At 41.9% G+C, this 21,981-nt stretch overlaps 1 protein-coding gene and 2 long non-coding RNA genes across 6 annotated transcripts in view; 2 read left to right on the plus strand and 1 right to left on the minus strand.

The window, feature by feature from the left end:
• The first annotated feature begins 362 nt into the window (after positions 1-362).
• Positions 363-6,990, plus strand: LOC121233178. Its single transcript, XR_005932057.1, has 3 exons — positions 363-447; positions 2,352-2,353; positions 6,207-6,990. It is a non-coding gene; the product is annotated as an uncharacterized LOC121233178 (long non-coding RNA).
• A 5,881-nt stretch (positions 6,991-12,871) lies between these two features.
• LOC121233191 lies at positions 12,872-17,999 on the minus strand. Its single transcript, XR_005932079.1, has 2 exons — positions 17,728-17,999; positions 12,872-14,973 (listed from the first exon to the last, which is right to left on the minus strand). It is a non-coding gene; the product is annotated as an uncharacterized LOC121233191 (long non-coding RNA).
• Positions 18,000-18,010: 11 nt separating this feature from the next.
• LOC115339256 (programmed cell death 6 interacting protein) overlaps positions 18,011-21,981 on the plus strand; it is a 34,551-nt gene continuing 30,580 nt past the window's right edge. For 2 of the 4 annotated variants that reach the window (XM_041122460.1, XM_041122461.1), the window contains exon 1: positions 18,011-18,389. In XM_041122460.1, coding sequence (XP_040978394.1) covers positions 18,184-18,389 — 206 coding nt within the window. In that variant the 5' untranslated portion in view covers positions 18,011-18,183. The remainder of the gene's footprint in view (positions 18,390-21,981) is intronic. The other 2 variants (XM_030008959.2, XM_030008960.2) reach the window with 1 other exon arrangement.

Here is a 21,981-nt window from a genome sequence, read left to right on the forward strand (position 1 = left end):
ACGAGGCCTTAAAGATGAAATTAGATGTAACTGTATTGAAAATGTACTCAGTGAACTCTGCTACATTTTGGCTTGTGCCATGGATATTCCTGAAATTACGTATTTAATAGAGATCGCTTTTGTATGCCTGTTTGTAAAGGAGTCAGAAGGTGAAACTAGTGTTTTTCTTGTACATACTGAGTCAATTGATTACAGAAATGGGGCATGAGGGGGGGGGGCAGACTGATGCCCAGTTACTGGATTACTCCACGGTGTTAATCTGTTCCTTGTAGTCAAATATGTTTTAACCTGTAGCTACTGCAATTAAATAATTAATCCTGATAAATCTTTAATGATTAATTTGCTAATTTTCTTGGTACAGGTGATACAGAGAAGGAAGAACAAATGAAAAACTATGGGTAATGAAAAACAGTACTTCCAGATGAAGAAAATAGTATCAGAATTAACGTCTAAGTGGCCACTTCTCTTTTATCATGTCAGTCTATCATGTCTTCTATAATTACTCAAAGCAGTGCTACATAACTTAGTATCCTTTATGTCATTTTTGTACAGCAGCAGAAATGTTTGTCTCTGGCGGTAGAAGTATTTAACTGTAGTTTGTCAAGAGAATGATTGCATCTGTTTTGTGCAGCAGGTTAGTTTGCTAGACCTTGATCAATTATGCTTTTCTATCTTTAAATTACTGTGGTGGAATATGATAATGCCAATGTTCTGTGTAAAACCTTTGTATAATGTTGCTGTATAATGATTTTGTGTCATGCTGGAAAAATTTGGCATGCAATAGCTCAACATAACAGTCCATCAATACAAAATTTTCTAAATTGTTAAGCTTAAGAAATTGTTAAACTTCTGGTTAAAATACCTATGAGAACTATTTCAATATAGATGCAATTACCGTTGCATTGTCATGCTACTGTTTGTAACAGCAGTACAAAAGAACTAGAAAAGGATCCAAAATACTTGATTCATCTGACCTGAAACGTAAAAACTAGCAAGCACAGAGTGTACTGCACAGCAATATCAAGGGACAAATAGCTGGGTGTATTTTGGCCTTGGACTGGCAAAATCTCTGTTCTTGCAAAACCAGTCACGGTGTTTTTATTATCCGCGGGAAGTTTGCAAGACAGCAAATGTGCTGAAGAATGTGAAAAACCATGCAGAATGGTATACGTCTCATTACATAAAAACAGCTTTCCAAACCAGGCAGTGTCAGCTGATATTCATCCTAGTAACACTAGCGCAGTGGCAGACTGTGCCCACATTTGCACAAAGCAGCCCACTTCTCACTGTGTGGGAGTTAGAAGGGAAAGGGAAAAAACATGCATGATCTGATTTGTTGGTCTCTGGTTTGGCTTGCTTTTTTTCTGTAATGCAAACCCCGCTATAAATAGGACTAGATTCAGCAGTCATTTATTACTTGAGTAACTCCTACATTACCAGTATTGATCAAGAAAGGTTTTCTCGGGTAAGAAGCAGCTGCAGGGTTCTTCCTCAAAAGGAGAGAAAGTTTTCCTTACATACATATAGTTTAATGCATACATAAAGTACAGACATGTAGTTTAAAATGCTTTTTTTTCCATAAAGAATTGTTTGCATTTACATTTTGGGATTAAGCTGACTGATTTTTTTGGCTGTTGCCTAATTTTGACATGCTTTTCCTCTGTAGTTTGAAAAAAAACTTGTCTGGCTGCTTGAGGGCTCCCTCTCGTGGTAAACCTTCCTCGAAGAAAGTATTCCCGTCCAAAGGCATGCGGTTGAACCTTTACTGTATCTATTACTTATAATGCTATGCAGCAAAAGAAAGAAGCCAAGCTAGCGGTTGTTCCAGATCGTATGTTTTGCTTGTCTGTCCACCCTTCTCACGTAGAAACCTCGTGGTTTGGTATGGATGCAAATATCAGTTGGTATTTTGGGGGAATTTCTGTAAATAAGTATGCATATGAAAAAAATGCAAGTATTCATCTGTGTCCTAGGAAAAAAAAACAAAAAAAAAAACAAAAAAAAAACCCCGCAAATCTTGGATGATTTGATTTTTTACCCTGAAAAGAATAAATTACTGTCCTTGTCTAGAATAGTTTAGAATCTCTTGTGTCTGGGTTGGTGCTGCTGAAGGTGCAGTTTAAAGCAGACTGTACTTACTACAGCCACCAGCAGCTCTGACCAAATACCCGCTGTTACAGGTCTATGCTGTACAACGGCATGTTTTTACTAAATTGCTTTGCAGTTCAGAGCTGTTCCCTGCTCTGTGCAGGAGGAGTACCAAGGGTTTGGAAAAAGAGGTTCAGATATACCCCCCCCTCCCCCCCCCCGCCCCGCCAAGTCTTGACATCCTGTGCCTCACCTGGGAAAAGATGTGCATCTGCAGCGTCAGGGACTCAAGCAGCAGCAGCCACAAATCCCACAAACCTCTTGTGCAACATGGTGGAGTCATTGCAACCAGCTCTTTGTGTCTCCAGTGAGAGAGGCTGAGCCACGCGTTTTGGTACCTCTGCACCAGCCAACAGAAGGGAGTGTGAAGGTTGCTTCTAAGAATACAGAGGGTGCACCAATTCTCCCTGTTTTCCTGTGGTTAAAGTGATGGCCTGTCCAGACCTTCCAAGCAAGAGTGAATTATACCATTTTAGAATGAACACTGAAATGACATCATCAGCATAAATACAGCTCTGAAAATAAGAACCACGTAAAATAGTGGGAAAAGTAAGGTGGATTATGGGGGAAGGCAGTAAGGTTGGTTTTGTGTATTATGTGGGTTCTAAAGTGGACTGTTTAAATTAAATGTAGTTGAATGTATAGTGTTTTAACGATCAACAGAGCTCACTCTGTCAAGAAAATAAAGCATTTAGTTACATACAGTTATCTAACTGGGAAACAAGTAACAAAACCACATGAATCCAAGCAACTCAAATTCAGGCAATTTTTGAAAACTAAGGTTGGATTCAGATCCTATGGCTCTGACCAGTATCAGGGATTGGGCTTGCTCTTTTGCTTTTTTTATTTGCAGGAAGAGGTTGAGGTAGTGATGTGATGTGTACTGATAGGATCTTTCAAAGAAAGTATGTGGAAACAATAATTAGTTGAAGTAATAAAAATGAGTAGAACTTTCTTAACTTGTCAGAACTTAATGATAAATTGTTATACAAACATATATGCACAAATTTAATTTAAAAACCCAACCTGTTTCTAAGAATTATTCAGAACAACTTCTAACTTTTCTTTGGTATTTATTGAACCCATGCAGATCTTCGGTTTACTTCCCAACAAATTCTATAGCCACTAATTTATTTGATGTTTGCAGATGCCTTTTGACACATATACATGAGGAATTTGATATTCATTTACCCTAATCCATGAAGTTGGAGTTAGGACTTTCATAAAACAACGTTTAGGTGCCAATTTAGCAGTATTTTAATAAAAAATTTGGGTACTTCACCATTTCTACATTTTAGAATGGAAACAGTTAGAGAAGTAAACGTACAGTTTTGATACACAGGCACTCTGAACAGACAAAATTTCTTGGAGTCAAATTATGAATAGGGCTTTTGTTCCCCTTTTGGAGCCTCTATCTTTCCACTGAGAGAACTCACGTACCCACGTTGCAGCTCTGGCGGACTATTTCACTATAGACAAATCAAGAAAAATATGTCGTAATGCAGGCAAACACTATAACTTCTTTTCCATAAAATCCCAAGTAATATCACACAGATCTGTGGCAGCAGAAGTGGACTCTCTTTAATCTGCTTTTAACTGAGTAACCATAGTGTCTGTGACGCCTCAATTATGAATTCCCTTTTTTTTTTTTAATGTTGTATGACTCACAGCAGAAACATTCTTGCATTCATTGCCAGCGTTTAAAGACAATAACCAGCCTATTCAGAAGTAAATTCCTACTGAAATAAAAATTTCTGCATACGCGTATTTCTGCATACAAACCTATCCTGTGCTATGGCTTTTCCAGGACTTGTGCCCAGCGTGAGCAAGTGTGTCAGGGCTCAGAGTGACGAGAGATGTGAAGCCCTACCCGCAGCACAGTACCCGGCTGTCTTCGCAGTGAATGCGTGAACCTTCCCTTGCATTCACTCTTACGGGTGTCACAACAGACACTCATAGGAAATTGAGAATGTATAACAGTGAGAGTGATTGGCCAAATATCATCTACCACCAGAGTTTAAGTTCATTCAGTTTAGATACCTGCTTATGTTAAACGTGTTGGCTGATTTTAAACAATGCTGATCTATGGCCTGATCCTTTTGCAAGGAAAAGGCTGTACAACCTCAGCTAAAACAGTATCAATTCAGTGACCAGTAGCTTGTTTTGTTTAATAAAACAGCATTCTTCGTTCTTATGTCCCAACAATGTAACTTGTATTCAAGGATCCCGGCACCAAGCAGATGTTCTTCTAGATTCGCATTGGATCCGGTGAACCACACATGGGGATCACTGCAGCCGGAGCAGGCTGCTCCATAAGGGGAGGCAAGCAGCTCCTGAGTGGAGTAAATGCAGCTCCCAAGCAAAATGGGGAAGCCTCCAGCAGGGCTTCTTGCAGCTCTTTCTCACCCACCAGCCTTTCACAGCCATCTGATCCGAGGTTACACAGCTACACCACATCAGTGCTGGCCTCCAGCACGGGCAGTCAGACCTCTGCTGGGGGACTGCACCCAGGGTCCTCATACTGTGGATTTAAGGATATATTTGTAGTCTCTGATTTGTTGGTTGTGATTAAAATAAGCTCATTTCTTACCTCCATGTATACTCTCTCATTTTCTAAAGTGCAAAAATACATGCTGCTTTCTGTGTATGAGAGTGGCAGTGTTCTTTTGGCTCAAATGCTTTAAACGTCTGGTACTGAGTATAGGAGAACTTGTATCCCACTTCTGTCACAAAGCTACGTGGTAAAGGAGGAATAAGAGCAAGTAGAACCAGTCCATCCGAACTACAGATTTAAATTTGAGATGGACCTGAAAGACAACATCTAAAATTTCAACACAGAGTTTGATTTTCCACCCACAGTTCACTTTTATTCATCTCTGTGGTTTTGCTGTGGACCATTAGGAGTCTAAGGACTGGTTTCAAAACTTGAGCTGTAGACTTGGGTTGAGATTCAGAAATCCAGAAAATCCTGTTACGATGAGGCTTAGTGTCAGTCCTTACCTAAACACAACTTCCCTTGAGTGCAGTGAGTGTTGCTTAAGTATGAACTTCTGAAGTATGCCCAAAAATAGGAATGAAGCACATCTTGGCAATGGCTACAATTCCTCATATTTATGAAAGCAATCCTGGCGCATGATGACATTTTCAAAACTAGCATCCAGTTATATGTATTTCTGGAAAAAAACCTGAGACTACTTCAACAGAAGATAAGAATATATTATTCTCCCAACCTCATTTTTCTGAAGTATGTGTGATGAAAGGAAAGTGCTTCCCGATCATCCCTTTTATTTCTCCAAGCAAACACTTCAACCTCTCAGATTTTGCTAACGTTTTAGAGAAGTTGCAACGTTCCTGGCATTTTCTAGCACTACTTTCTTTTCCCTGGGATCCTGGAAGTTTCACGAAGACTGTGCTCTCTGGGTTTCACAGATTAGACCGGCAACATTTTCCTTCTTCGATGCAATGTAATCGATATCTTGATGCTGCTTCAAGAAATGCTAACTTGAGCCTAGAGAATGAAGCAGATACGCTGGCTATGTCTACGTTGCATTTGATGTTACTCTATCCACGTTCATGCTGCAGACTGCAGGGTGCTTCCAGGCTATTACAGGGATGTCCATACATAGGGATACACTGTAGTTATATCAGAAAAAGAAATCAGACCTTTTGGCTTTGAAAACATTTTCGAGTGCATATTTGTGCAACCTTATGTGTTTCAAGATGTGGGTTTGTGTCTCCAAGGCACTATTTCAGGAAGCATGGTATCTGTATAGTTATGTGACCATATTCCTGGCCGGGCCAGGAATTTTGTTCAAGGAGTGTTATTCAATACAAAATACTCTTGCTGTTCTTACTAGCATAAGTTGTAGCCAGAGCCTGTCAGGGTCAGCTCCAGAGAGTCTTGCTAGGCAGTGCTTGGCATCCCAGGGTTTGGTGTTCAGCTGGCATTGCAGGAGGAAGGCCTGCAGCTGCAGGTGAAAGCCAAAGTGAAAACATACGTATAGCTGCTGTGGCTGTGCTTGTCTACTACCAACACTGCTTTTTGCTTGTCACTGTAGGTGCAAGGCAGACTCTGGCTCCAACAGCCACCAAGCGCTTAGCCCTTCTGGAGCTGGAGTGTGGTGGTGTGATATCCTCCCTTGTGCCTTGTCGGTGTGACAGTGTGTGTAGTCAGCCTAGCAAACAAGACAGCTGAATTTCCCACCTGTGCTGCAGAGTCTCTGAAGAAGGACCTCACAGGTGAAGGTAAGCACTGGTGGTGCAGGCTGTGGCGTGGCCCTGTAGCTGTCCCAGCAGCAGTGCTCGCGAGCAGATCAGCCCAGACCTCCTCATTGCACATACTGCTGGACACGTGAGGAGGATCCTCTGCTAGCTTAACTAGGTTACTCTCTCAGTGCCTCGGAGCGTGCATAAATAATTGACAGTGGACAGTCAGGGTTTTTGGCCTCAGGCAGTGTACAGTCTAATAAGGTGATACAGCTGAGATCACAGAACCTGTATCACAAAACACAGTTTCAGGTATACTCTGTACCTTCCATGCCAAGACATGATCATTATATGAAAATCCATGGACGCAATTATCACAAAAAGTTTTCCTGAGCTGTAACTGCATCCAGTAGTCCATGTAGACAAATATTTAATAAAAAAATATTTTTCCACAAAGAGGCACACCCCATCAAAAGGTAAGGCAAACTGTACCTCACAGAACTGGGCAATGGCTATGTAATCATTGCTTGAATCCAGACGGTCTTTATCAGCTTTAAAATGTGTCTGTGATCTCTCTTTATAAGCATATAGATCTCAGCAGGTGTTTTGCCTGAAGGGTTGTACAGCATCGGGCCTTCGGAGAGTAATCAAGCCAAAACTCATCATATGGTTTCAGAATAAAACTGTTACGGCTATTTTAAATATTTCCAGCTTTAATTAAGTCTAGCTACCATTACTCACTCCTATTAATGTACCACCATTGTAGTTTAATTGCAGATTGACTTTCTTTCCATTACCACCAACTAGCAGTTGGTTTTATCAGCCCTGTTTTTCTCCCACTCTGATAAAAGTCCATTATACAATAAAATCTGACTTAATTTCAAATGCGTTCTGGTCACTGTGTTTTATTTCACGTGTCAGTAGTCATAAAGTAGAAAGCTGATCCTGCAACAAGGAAAAAATCCAATATTAAATTAATGCATAATAGCTTTGTACAGTGTAATTTTGGACACTGAGAAATTTTGTCAGCATGGCATTTGCAGTTGGTAGTAGATTCAAGAGATACACTACTCCTCTCAGGAAATAAGTCAAAACCATGGCCTGAATATTATTACTTTTAGCTCTACCTTGTGGCTGGAAAAAATGAGCTCCCTATTGCTTCTATCAGTACCCCCTATTTATTTAGGCAGTACTGAGAGAAAGGGTGGAAACGTGATTTACATGGTAATTGTTTTTAAGAGTGTTTTCATTCTCTTCTATAAGTGACTTTTTAAAACAGAAGGGAAAAAGTGCATTTTGTTCCTTGATGGTAACAATGTTGTCGGTTGTACAGTACGGCATGACAGCTACCTCCGTGCTGTAATACAGAGCTAATTGGCTTGGGGCAGCACTTCTAGAAGCTTCTGCTTCTGCTTGGAGAAGTAGTTCTGGTGGGGCTACATCAGGAACCTCTGCACTGTGCGTTAGGTAAGTAACCTTGTACATTTCTGTCTGTCTTGATCTGTTAGCTCTTTACAATTGTATGTTGCTTCAGACAGCATTTTTTGATTTGCTTGTACAGTAATTCATGCAATTGTGTTCTTCCTCTGCAGCACAGCAACACTGACAACGCTAGAAAATTGAGACGATGTCAGCCAGCTTAGTTCCTTTCAGGTGCACTACAGAGCAGAAAGCAAATGCAAGAAATATGTATTTATCTCCATTCTGAAGTTGCCACAGGCCAGTTTGGTCCCTGGAAAAATTCCAGCTACCCTAAGAGTTGCCCTAACTTGTACCATAATTGCTATGTTTCCCATAGGGCTTTTCAGCACTATGCATGACAAGTACTAAAGAACATCTCAGCCACACCTCAGACGGCTTTCATGCTGGCTTGCACACGGAAAGATCCATAGCAAACACTACCAGCCTAGTAATTTCTTCATTTTTGGGGAAGACCTCTTCTGGTACAGGTGTTCTTGGGAATGTGAAGAGAAGTAAAAGGCGAGAGCCAGGGACAGCTAATGGCCACAATATGTTAATGAATTCTAATCCCTGGGCCTGGCATGAGAGTTCTTCTGGCAAATAATTTCTCTGGTATATTTAAGATAGCTCTATTAATATATAATTGCTTCAATTATTGTCTAACTTAATTAACTCTTACAAAGTGTTCCTAAATCTTTGCAAAGACCCTTGTATGCACCTATAGTTATTTACTAGGTGTTATGGCAAATAAAACCACACTCCCTATGTTCCTCATTGAACATGTAAAAGCCCTAAAAATTTTGCAGTCAACTTAATCAGGACACCCTGAGCTTGATGCTTTTTCACAAGTATTCTGATTCATCACCACAGCTTCCAATAATTGCCCCACAGTCCTCCATTCTTTACAGCATTCCCTTTTCCATTTCCTGAAGAGTCACCATTCTTAACTCCTCTGTTTCCCTGCATATAATCTGGCTAATATGCCATTCTCAAACACAGTTTATTATTCTGTGTGACTATATGAGGAAACAGGAGGGGAAATGAGTTGGAGCAAACTTTTTGTTTGTCAGTGATGAGATATGGTGTCAGCATGCTGTCACAGCCCAAAAGTGCAAATGACTGGGTACAACTATAGCACTTCTGAAAAAAATTTCTGGTGAGCCTTAAGTTTTCATCTTTAATTTTTATCTTTCCTCTTAACAAATAATACATCACAAGTAAAATTTCCCACCTCTCACTGAGCTGTTTTTTGGGCACATATTTTGATGTGCATGTATTTAGACCTTATGTGAGTTTTACACAAACAGAGATGGTTACCATTGAATCACTGCATACATTTCTGGCCAATAAAACAGACCATTTAAATAATTAGCATATAAACACTAGGTATGTTGAATGAAAAGTCATACTGAATCATCTACATAGTAAAGAAAAAATGCTTTAGCTGCTTCATCCCTGAAAATAGGTACCTCATTAGTCACTGATAAACTGCCATGCCAAGCAGGTAATACTGGTAAGATGGAAATGGAAAATATGACAGTCATGAGGTGGAACAAACCATGCCATGGGAAAATGAATTGACCTGCTATGATGACTCATATCTAGCTAACCAACCCGAAGGACATTCTGTGAACCCTGTGCAAAGTGGAGGAAGCAGATGCTAGAAACAAATGTAGACATGAGGGTACAGGAAGGATACGCAAAACCCCAAACCTGAAAGTGGATGGACACATGCACATCTGGTGTTACCTGAGTTACAGAAGGATGAAGGATTGTATCAGTAAAGAAGCAGTTAGTCTTTGCTTTTTGCTTTGTGAAAATCACTTGCTGTCCTAGTGTGATTCCAAGGACAATTTAATGTCAGTTATGCCTAGTCATTGTGAAACTCCTAGCTAAGCAGTTTGTAGGTAGTGCCAGCTGATTGCAAAAGTCACTGCTGATAAGCCTGTCAATGCTTGCACAGAGAATGGATAATAATTAAGCATTCATTTAAACATAGTATTTGAAGCAGGAATATACTATCTTGTGTTCCTTGAAATATCTTATTTGTGTACGTCAACATCTCTGTATCTGAAAGGAAACAGTGTTAAGCTGCTAGGCGTACTAGTCTGAAAGGAACGCGACATTACAGTTCATACCAGTCAGTGTGAATGGAAGAAGTGTTGCATGTACCAATCAGCTGAATGTCTGACTCCACAGAAGAAAGTATCAGTAAAGAAAATTGATTTTTTTCCCCCTAAAAGTGACTCATTACAAAAATTTCAGTCTGTGTATAAGACAGTAAGAACTTCTTGGAACTTCAGAAGGAACGTCAGGCAGAGCAACCTGAGAATTCATGAAGTGTTAGGGATAATCTCCTGAGCTTGTAGAACATAATTTGCATGCTAAATTCCTTACAGTAACATTTTAGGTACTGGCAGTAATCAAGCCATGTCCAGGCACCTCATGCCAGGAAGAATCATATATGACAAACAGTGCACTGAAATCTGCCCTAATTTATATAACTTTTGCAAAGGTGTCGACTGAAGTGCAGCCTCATAACACAAACTGGCTCACCCAGTGTCTCTCAAACTCTCCCCTTTAATGTCTGAATCAGACTCTGGGATGTCCTATGGATGTCCTACCACAATTAGAAGCAACTTGAGCCACAGTTATCTGCTTTGATGAATAAAAAAAAATTAGAAAAAGGCATGCATTGTAAAAATGCCCTTAATCAAATCCTCCTCTCCTTCCCTTTTTTGTGCAAAAGCACACAGTTAATGCTGGATTTTGTTGTCTGCTTGCACCACATGTGTTCATATACAGCCAGGAGAATGATGAAATAGAAGGTTAAACCACATTTTTTGCATCTCACTTTTTGCAGACTGCAGCAGTGCAAGCTTGTCTATCATTTCTCCTTTGAACATTGCAAAGCAAGCATTTTTATGAGGAATCCTCTGGCAGTGTTGTCGGCAAATCCTGTCGCCATGTCTTTATCCCCAAATTTTTGTGGTTGGACCAAACTTTGCAAAAAAGCTGCCTGTACTGGCATTTGTTATGTGTAACAGAGAAACTTTGTTATGATCCATTATGTTTGGAATGCATAAGATAAAACCCTCATATTATGGACAAGTTTAACAGCAGGACAAGAGGATCTTCACTGCTTTCAGAAGTGGATTCCCTATATTGTTATTAGAGGTGGCTCTTTGTAAGCCCATCAGTACGCGTGTTAAGGAGATGAACTGGGAAAAGTCATAAACCTTTCCCTGCATGGACCATGGAACGATCCTGATCTCAGGGCCTTCTATCTTTTGTTTGATCTTTCCATTTTTGGTAAGGTCTCAGACTGTTGTGCACCGGAGTGGGCTGTTTCCAGAGAATAAGGACCACAGCTGTTCTTCCTGGACTGCGGCCCTGGGGAACGATTCCTTCAATTCCCACATTAGGAGAAACCTTGAATTCACAGCTTTTAAATCAGGTCCTTGCTTTCCTCCTTACATGCTTGTCATCCCCCTTGGAGCTAAAATTAGGACTTGGCTCCTGCTGTCGTCTCTTAATACCGCTCCAGCAGTGTGATTCTGCTCTGTCCGGCATGTAATGGCAAATTCTTCCCCCTGACCATAGGACGCTTTCACTTAACAGATTCCATCTACACAGTGACAATGGCAATACGCAGAGATAGGGGTATGGAAGATCGGCCCATACGAGCATGCTCAAAAGCGTGTCTGGCTTTCAATTCACCTTGGTCCAAAACCCCTCAACATCACTTTAATGAGGAGGCAGAGCACAGTGTCTCATTGTTTATCTGAATTAGCGAGTAGGTGGCAAATAACCTAGCAATGAGCAAAGAGCTGAACTGCACATTTGGGCAGCCACTGCTGCAGGCACGCAAGTAGAGGCACATGCCCCCAGCCAAAGGACAGATGCTTCCTGCTTCATGCACGGGCGACAAGCTTGTCTCTGTCGGGGCACATGTATGTGGCCCACAAGAGAGACAAAGTTGATTACTGTCTTCTCAAAAAACAAGACTGCTTTGTGCAGTAAAGGAGTTCTAGATACTTGAACTGTGACATACTACAGGCTCTTCTCCACCTGAAATGCTGAAGATAAAATACTTCACTGTCCATAGAGAGGATTGCTTAGTGGTGTAAACCTCTCACTTGCTATAAAAAGAGTCCGTTGAATGACAGAACTGAATTTCAGCAGTGTTTTTTAGTGAAATTTACCGAGTGAAGGTATTTCTGTCAGGATCTTATTTACTGTCCTTCTTGTTCCATGTACCAAGAAGTGATCTCTTTGTACTAGCAAGCATAATGCTGTATAATGGCTGACTACCTAGTTCCCTACTTCCATCCAGACCTATTTCAAGCTATGTAAAATTATTTCTATTTTAATATTTTATAAGATATTTCAGGATAAGAAACAGTCCAAACAGAAAATACTACTGAAATAAATGCTAAGTCAACGATGACTTATAAAGGATCTGCCTCAATTAACCAGATTTAATTTCTCTCATATCTTCAATGTAATAAACCTAGTAGTCCTGAAATTATACATGGATTTTTCTAGTCAAGCCTTGTAATTATACTCTAATAAGGAAAAGGTATTTTTTTTGCATTGAATATACAGGCAAAACCAATATAAAATTTAATTACATATTGTAAAATACCAACAAAGGACAAATATTAATTTCTGCTTCTTTGAAGGCTACTCTGTGCTTTGGTGCAAAAAGTATTTGGATTGAATTGATGACATATTTGGACAAAATTCTTTATAAAATGTGAAATACAATGTTTTAAATAAAGAAAGCAATGTTTTAAAGTGAATTAAAAAAAGCTGTTGCTTTAGGTATACCCCATATTGCAATAATTAAGAGATTCAAAGTTACCCAGTTCTCTTTCATCTATTTTGTTACTTTCCATTATTGATATATTTGCATTAGTTAGTAACACAGAACTTAAGTGAAAACTTTCTGACTTTCAAATCTTAAGGGGTAGCTTAATTAGCCAAGCTTGTAAGAGCAATTTGTAAAATAAAAAACTCTTCTCTCTTCTGGAATGAATAAAGACTCACATACTTAAGTTTCAGTTGTTTATTATTTTAAAATCAGAAGCAGTAAAAACACAGCATAGTTAGGAGAAGGATCTATTGCAAAACACTTGTGTTTCAAGGTCATTAATCCTTTCTTCTTTTCACTTTTAATTAAAGATATGGTAACATTAGAACACTACCCATCTCCTGGTGGGACTTCTGAAATCCTATGACAGTTCAAGGAAAAGTTCATAGCAAGAGTAAGTGCAACGTAAGGCAAAATTTAGTCCATTATCACAAAAAGCAGATGTTTGATTTTTCATCTGCTTCTAATGCTATATGACAGGTACTTTGTTTTCCATTCCTAAGAGGAAAAAATATTTTAAACTCCACAATTTATATATGTAAAGTAGAATTAATGATTTACTAAGTAACATCAATGGTTCAACACTGAACAAAGGTAGAACAAACCTTTTGCTTCGTTCAACAAACTTTCAGAAGGCGGCTCTGAAACTTTTTCAAACCGCACACCATAAACATTGCACCAAAATGTGTCGATCTAAGCAAATACTCATGCATGACTTTGGATTTTTCAGAAACTTATATGCAAGGTTGGATTCAGTAAATAGCTGTGCAATCTGCCCAGGATTAAATGACAAGATACTCTCTATTACATCCACCTCTTCTTATGCATGGTTGCCCCATAACCAATAAACGGGAAACAGGGTGTAAATTTATATCCTCGCAAACATTCTCATTCAGAGTAGAAGTGGCCATTTTGGGGGCTACTGGTCACATAGCACCGCACATTTATGTTTTGCTTTGTATCAGGATAATTACCTATGTGAACACTGCCTCTTTTTAAGTAGAGAGTGTGTATCTGGAGGCAGAATGTGACTGTACCCTAATACATGGTGTACAGAACTATGGTAATATAACTAAATAGCAAGCAGTTTCCATTCAATGCATTGTAAAAAAGCATTTTATATGTTTGTATTTATACATCTTGCACTAATCCTGACCGCTTTTGGGAAACATGTTTTAATAGCCTCTCAGCTATTTCTTACTGAACTGAAAGTTGCTGCCTTCTTCTATAAGCTCTTCTGCTTTGTAAATCTTCTAGAACCACAGTGATATGAACACTATAAGCAGTAAAAATAATAACATTTCAAAAATCTTATACATCCTTTCGAGTGGGACATAATTTTACCACAGATTTTTAATAGGATATATGCAAATACTTTAGCAATGCCTTTGGTGCTTGTTGTGAAGACCCACACTACTAGAAACCATAATGTGGGACAGTGAAGAGCTCACTACTAGAAACCATGATGTGGGACAGTGAAGAGCTCTTTCTTCCCATTTATGTGGTGTATTTGAGTTAACAAGCACAGGCACTATTATTATGTGATCAGTAATATGGCACATTTCTGAAGCCTGCTGAGACTTGAGGAAAATTCTAGGCTGCACTCTAATTGGCCCAATAGCTAATATTCTTGTAACCATTTATGGAAAATATTGCACTAATGCTGGTTGGATTCCCTGTTTGCTTTGCTCTAGTCCATCTGCAATGCAGCAGGTAAAATTATTTACCTAGGTCAACAATTTCCAGGCCTTGCATAATCTCTCTCTCTTTCGTATCTCTTCTAAGTTCGTATTACTTCACCTCCATCTTCTCTTTAGCCTTCTCTGATTGCCACTTCTGCTCCTGCTTGCCATTTATTTCATCTACAAGGTTCTTTTCTGTGCCACTAGCTATGCATGTGATGCCCTTCTTATTCTAGACCATTCTGCCGGCACCCTCCCCTCAAGCAAAAATCAGACATAGCCACTATCCTTATTTAACTTGTGGTTGAAAGGCAACTTTGTTGTCATTACCACTATACACCAGTGTCTACCCTAAGCGTACCGACAGTACCGATTTAGACCTGTTTTCCCCCTTCTCCAGCCTCTCATTTCTTCATCCGGACTTGTACCACATCTGGAATTTAGACCGAAGATGTGTTTTTCTTATTTAGCATTGGAACAGCGGGAGGATGGTGTATCGAGCATTCTTGTGAATGTGGCTCTACAAGCACAAAGATAAGCACGGCCCCTGCCCAGCTGAGTTTGCTATCAGCGGGTCTTCTGGTTCAGGTCCCTCCTCACCTATGAGAAATACAAAACTTTAATAAATACAAATTAAAATTGCAGAAAATAGGATTAATAGTTCCTCTAAATTTTGAAACAAAAGGTAAAGGAGTGTCAAATTTGAAGGAAATGGTAGGAATTCTTCCTCGTGCTTTTGATTATAGGCTGTTAGGAGGAAATTTAATTCATAGGTCGTAAGAATTTTACATTTTCTTCTAAATGGGCATTAGGACTAGATGGGTTATTTAGATCCAGTCAGAGCTTCTTCTGACATACAGCTTGTTTTCTGCATTCCCTCATTTTGGCAACTGATGATGATCACTCCTGAAACTCATGGTCAAAAGATAATGGTGATAAATGATTTGGTCTTACCCTATGTCACCAAAAGATTATGTTAGGAGTATCAAAATGGGGTTGGATCTGAGTGATTAAATGAAGCTTTAGGCAAGAGGACCATCAGATTTATTGAAATGAACAATTAGGTCCCTTATCACTTCCTTTTGCTGATTTTTGATTTGTATAGCATCTGTGTGCCAATTAGTGCTATTACTACAGGGCAACTCATGCTATGGATAAAGCAGCATGATCAAAATCTACAGAATACAATACAGCAAATTCAGAATAAAATCTTGCATCAAGTAAGTATCTGTACACAGAACTTGTGAATAGAAAGCAAGCATAAAATAGAACATCAGAGTTCACTGAAGTTTTCTGTCCAAAAATTGTAGACAAAAACCATGAAGGATGCAGAAAAGCCAGTTTGCATACCAAAAGCAAATCTAACTTTTAGAAATGCTTTTGCAAAACTGCGGTGCTCTACATGTACATAATGGTTGTTTAGGACAAAAAGGAAAACTGGGGCTATCTAATGATCTGTCTGTACTAAAGTAAAATCTATCAGTGTCCTTGGTAATGCTTAAATATGGCTGTAACTTGTTTATGTGGCATTACTTCAAACATTTTAGGGAAAATGTGTTTTAAAGTGGTTCCCTTAGATACTATCATGAATTTGTTGAAGAAGGAAGTATGGTCTGCTGTTTAAAGCACAGGACTGTGAGTCAGAAGACGTAGATTATGCCCCCTGCACTGATAACTACTGACTATGTGGCTTCCTCATCTCTAAATTGGGAAATAGTACTGAACAGAGGTAAGAAGGAGACAAGTCATTACTGCTTACAGTATTATAATTGTAATAATCAGAACAAAGCCTTCAGACTACTGATTTATTAAGAAATCTGTGGGAAAGAAGCAAATCACCTGTATGTTTGAAGTTCTGGTAACTTGTTCTAAGACAAAGTGAAATTTCTGCGCTGTGTTGGTGGATGGTTTGGGAATGCAAAGTATCAGTCATTGCATTTGTTAAGCAACAGCCATCTAAAGGTCACCATGGCTCCAAAGTAGAACTATGATCTCATAGCTGCAGTTTTTGCCCTTCCCTGTTCACACCCTTTCCGTGTTTATGACTGTTATGCTGGAAGGTATTGATGGCTTCCATCTTCCCTATATAGACAGCCATGTATCCTGTAATGATGCGTAGGCTAACTATACCCCATAAGGTCTTGATGTTGGAAACAAAGGGAGGCAACTGCCCAGCTGACCGTATCTTAAGACTGATCAGAAACTAAGCTTGTGAGTCTGGAGGTTTTGCCTGGGACAGGAAAGGGCAGTCAGTGCAAGGCTGACTCAGGCCAAGAGACCAAATGCTTACAAGTGTATGTGGGCAATAACATCTGGGGGAAAAAAGGCAGATATGAGTAAGGCAGGACAGCTTACCTGCTGTATTCTTTGTACAATAAAAGTTGAGCTGGGTGTTTACTCAGCGCAGGGAGGCAGGAGTGCACTGAGGAACTGTTAACACATATATTCACTTTCTGTGAATATAGCAAAGGTTTGTAACAGAAGCAACCCGGCAAGGCTCTGAAGGCTCATCACTTGGGCCTCACGGAAGGTGAGTGGAAGCAGCAGAATGAGGAGCAGAACTCCATTGCCTCCTTCCCTATGGCTGTGCCCGGGAGGGCCCGGCTGCTGTTGGAACAGCATCTCTGGATTGTATGCAGGGGCGGTTAATACTGGAGGAGCTGCCCCTCCCAGCGGCAACAGGAGCAGTTAAAACTGATTTTCCAGGCTCTACCCTTTCCCTCTTATGCCACCACTTTAGGCGTTCGTCAGATGACAAAGCAGATAGCTCTACTTCGTATAGTACACTTTCAGTGGGGAGGGATCATCAGCTTTACTTCACAGCAAAACTCGTGGTCTGCTACAACATGAGACCAAATCCTTTTACATAATTTTAAAAGCACTTTTACCGCTCCTTTTTATGGTATCATCACCTCGGGGCTTATGTAATAAAAAAACAGGCTTACAGCCTCAGCTGTCTGGAACAAGCGGCAGAAGAAAGGGGGAAACGAGAACATGGGTTGAGTATTCCCTTTCAGTCTTGAGACGAGCCAGCCTTGCAGACTGCCCGTTTTGCCTATTGGAGCTGTGCTGGGCCGAGTCAGCAGAAAGCAAGTGTGATGTGGATGACAGACCCGTAATTACAGCAACACGTGAATCTGCGCCTTTTACTGCCAACGGCGACATTTCAACATTTGCTACGGATAAGTAAGGCTTTACTTTATGTAAAATACCGATTCTTAGGGTAGGCTGAGTACGGGACCCTTTGCTCCCCTCCAACGCGTTACAAGCCTGACCTCTCACGAACTCTCCGGTGGCCGCTACTCCTACCGGCCTGTCACAGATTACGTTACCGGCTAACGAAGTTTCCCTTACCACAGCTGAGCGCCGCGGTCACGTCTTTCGCTAAACGGCCCTTCTCCACAGGCAGCACTCGGGCTGTCTGCCCGCCCCGGGCTCCCAACGGCCCGGCCCCCCCCCCAGCACCCACCCGCGCCGACCCTCCGACACGCGGACGGCTGGTGGTGGGGGGTGTTATTTGAGGAGCTCGCTGCCCGCCTCCCCTCCAGCAGCCGGCGGCGGGGACTCCCCTCAGGCCCGCGACGGCGCCTCCCCGAGGCGGCAACGGCTGCGCGAGAGGACGCGAAGGGGCGGGGGCAGCGGGCGTGACGGCGCCGCGTTAGGAGCGCGCGACGATCCCGGAAGCGCGAGGCCGACGGGCGGCGGGCCGGGGCCGCTCGGAGAGGCGAGGGAGCGCGAAGCTGCGGTGACGGCGGCGGCTGCCCGCCTCCCCTCCCCCCCACCTCCTCGTCCTCCTCCCGCGCGGCGGCCATGACGAACTTCATCTCGGTGCAGCTGAAGAAGGCCTCGGAGGTGGACTTGGCCAAACCCCTGTGCAAGTTCATTCAGCAGAGCTACCCGGGCGGCGACGCCCAGGCCGAGCACTGCCGCGCCGCCGAGGAGCTCAGCAAGCTACGCAAGAGCGCGCTCGGCCGCCCGCTTGACAAGCACGAGAGCGCGCTCGAGACCCTCCTCAGGTAGGGCCGGGCCGGGCCGCGCCCCGCCGCCACAGGCCCCTCAGCGGCCCGCCGCGCCCCCCCCCCTTCCGCCATCCCTCTCTCCCCCTTCCGTCATCCCTCTCCTGTCCTCCCGCTTCCGGCGGGGCGGCCGCGCCCCTCCCCTCCTTCCCTGGTGCTCAGCGCGGCTGAAGGGCCCCTGCGGCAGCTCCGGGCCCAGGCCCGGGGCGCGGCGGAGCCGGAACCAGGTGCGGGCGGGCCCAGGTGTGGGCGGGGCGGCCGGGGTTGCCGGGCCGGTTCCGGCGGCCTGCCGGTGGCGTGCCCGCCCACCCCCCGCCGCGGGCCTGCTCCGGCGCTGGGGTGTCTTGCAGCATCCTGGGGTGTCCCGCTCTCCCCCTCACCGCCACCGCGCGGCTCGGGTGTTGGGCCTCGTGGGGTGTCGTGTGATGGCAGCGCGGGTCCGGCCGTGCGGCAGGCGGCCGGGGAGGTGATCATGTCCAGATCAACTTCCCCTTCCGAGTGCTCGTAACGTGCCAGTCGCGGTTGGGTCTAGGTAGAAACGCCAGACTATTTCGCCTCTCAGAAGAGAGCAGGCGTGTCTTTTGTTTCAGTGTTACGTTTTGTTGTTACAGCTGACAGCTTTCTTTTCGGTTTTGGTTTTGTTTTTTTTACTGTCATGTTTTCCTTTTGTTTTCCGTGTTTAGCAGCTTCTTAACGTATTTGCAAAGTCACTTCCTTATTTTCTACTTAACATGCTTAGTTTGCTGTCAGAAAGTTTACTGGCGACTCAGTTGTGCTTGAGTTACCATCGGTTAGATGAGCAAAAGATTAATCTGCACCTTCTGCCTGGTAAACTGCCTAAAGCCTGCTTTAGGACTAACTGTTCCGTCATCTACAAAAGCACTTGCTCCTTCTTGTCTGTCTAGAACATTTATGGATTGCAGTATTGACTTACTGCGGTAATCATGTTGCTCTGTTTCTCTATGTTGGAAATATTTTGAGCCCGTTTATTTGTAGCCCGTCTACTCACTGAGGGAGCTGCGATTCATTCACTAGATTAATACTAAGTACACACTTCTATTTGCAAAGCTGGGATCAAAGATTTGCAGTACCAGAATACGAGTTTTTACATAGGGGCAGCAAGTTGTTTTCTTTTTTTTAAAGAAGGAAAAAAGATAGAGGGATTTTCTAGGATAGGGAGAAGTGATGCTTGTAGACATGACACATTTCTGTTATATCATGAACAAGTATAAATATATTTGATGTTGACTAGAATTTCTTATTTATAAACTTTAAAAAATGAAGAGGAATGGAAGATAAACAAGTGACATTAAGAAGGAGGCAAGATTTGTAAAATGAGTTACAGATGTTTTTAGAGCTTATCAACCCTTCACTGGGTGTTTGGGCTATAAAAGCTATGACTACTGATCATGTTTTACAGTATCTTTGTAGCTTCCTGTTCTATTCCAGTTGATTACTGTGTGTGCTTTTGAAGGTACTACTGTGTATGCCTTTTGAAGGTCAGGGAAATAACAAGCATCTATGAACTGAAAGAGGGACTCTGCTAGGCAAATTGAAAGGTGTATTATTATCTTCCCCTGAACGCTGGAATTGAGCTTCCTTTTCTGATGGTGCCAATCAGGGATTTCAGATAGAAACTAATGACAAACCTGTTTGGCCCAGCCACATCACATGACTTCACCTTACCTAACAGCTCTACACCGCCAAAAGAAGGCGGCTCTCTCTGCAGTTCTGGTCCTGCTCTTATGCCATTTCTGGAAGGCAAAAGGTGTACGTGGCTTTCTGACAGGTGAGCAACTTGAATGAGTTCAGTGGAAGGTCAGATGAACATCAGAGCTGGTGCAAAAGAGGATAAAAGTAGTGCTGCTGGAAGCCAAGGGGCTTGAGTGGGACCTCCCTCTTTTAGTGCCAGCAGGTCATTAAATTAATTCAAGCCATAGTATGCAACTTCACCACAGGTCTTCTCACTGAGTACTGAAGGGAAACTACTTGCAATTGCATAATCACCAGTTTTCCTTTTGAGTCAATTCCATATGCAGTGATCTGTTCTCTCTGCTGCTGATCAGTGATCAGCAGATGACTTCAGCTGGCCTGGGTGCTGTTGCAGTGGTCAGGAGGTGTTGAATGTGGCTCTGCACCCATGCCACCTTATGTGTGAGCATGAAGTGATATCCCTGCCCCACAGAAGGTCCTCTCATAAAACACCTGCTTTAAGTGTATCGTTTGAGAATATTTGTTCCCTTTATAGTGGAAGTGAGATAAGATGAAGGTCTGAATTAACTGTAAACTAGAGAAAATAAAACAATCAGACGTATGTTTTCCCTTATCTCTAAAAAGTTATGTGTGGTTTGTCCCTGTCTGAGCAGTTGTATTCATTACATTTGCTGGAAAATAATTCTGTTCTTATTCTGTAAGAATATTCTGACATATATTCTGCTAACACTCTGTAAGGCACAGTTACTTTAAAAAGTCAGAATGTCTGCATGCCCAGAAGTTTGAAGTGTCCAGCTGAGCTTATGATTGAAAGAGCACAAGCGCCTGAGTGCCTTTTATTTCCTCTGAAAATTCCCTTACCTCTCTAACTTCCAGTATTTTCCTGTTGCTGTTGAAGAGTTGTACTCATTCTTACGTTTAAGTAACAACTTTAGCAAGATGTTCGTTACGGTTGGGAGTTTAAAACTGGTTTGTTAGTGAAGCAAGGCTGGAAGAGCTAATTACAATGTGGATACCCTTTGCATACATTGATGTCGTTGCGGCTTTTTATAGACCATAATACCTAGTAGTGCACTGTAGACCATTTAACTGTTAAGAAATGAGGGCTTAATCTTCTCTAATTAATCTAGGATTTGCCCATGGTTTTGTAATCTTTAGAAGCCTCGTTTTGCTGAGTAGTTACTGCAGATTTTTTTTTTTTTTTTTTTTAATGGAGTAAATGAACTCGGGTGCAGCCCTATTTCCTAGGCAAACACTGACCAGTAAAGCTTTGAAGGCACGTGGCATGCTGTTAGACTGATGAATGCAAATGCTTCTCTTGGAGAAGTATTTGAGGTACCCAGTGAAAAGGGGCACAGTGTAACTCAGAAGGACCTCAGACTGCTTCCAAGCTTTGTTTTGTGAGAATCTTGAGTGCTCTGAAGGTGACGTAGGTGAGTACAGATGTTTCCCCTTAAATTCTGTCATAGCAGATTTGATTTAGTGTTTCTTTTTTTTTCCTTTTTTTTTTTTTTCTTCTGAGTATAATTATAGCTTCAAGGGGTTCCTTGCTTCCTCTTGTAATGTTAAAGATAGCCTGGACTTGATTTCCGTTTTCTGGAGGTATGGCATGGTGGTGTGAGCTTAATTGGTTTAATTTTGCTAACAACTCTTGCAGTACTTAGAGAGGAAAAAAAAAAAAAAGTGTGTGTGTGTGCGCATGGTTTTATTTTCAATGGTCAAATTCTCTGAGGGCTGAAAGTTGCAGTTCTGGTTTCCAGCTGTGAGTTCAGGACTCCAGTTCTTACGTAGAAGAGTGAAGACAGATCTTGGTCTCTTTTATGTACTTCTGAAGGATATTTTTCTTAATGATTCTTTGAAGGAGGAACTGGATTTGAGG

This window comes from Aquila chrysaetos, chromosome 3 (genome assembly GCF_900496995.4).
Source record: "Aquila chrysaetos chrysaetos chromosome 3, bAquChr1.4, whole genome shotgun sequence".
Classification (NCBI taxonomy): Eukaryota; Metazoa; Chordata; class Aves; order Accipitriformes; family Accipitridae; genus Aquila; species Aquila chrysaetos.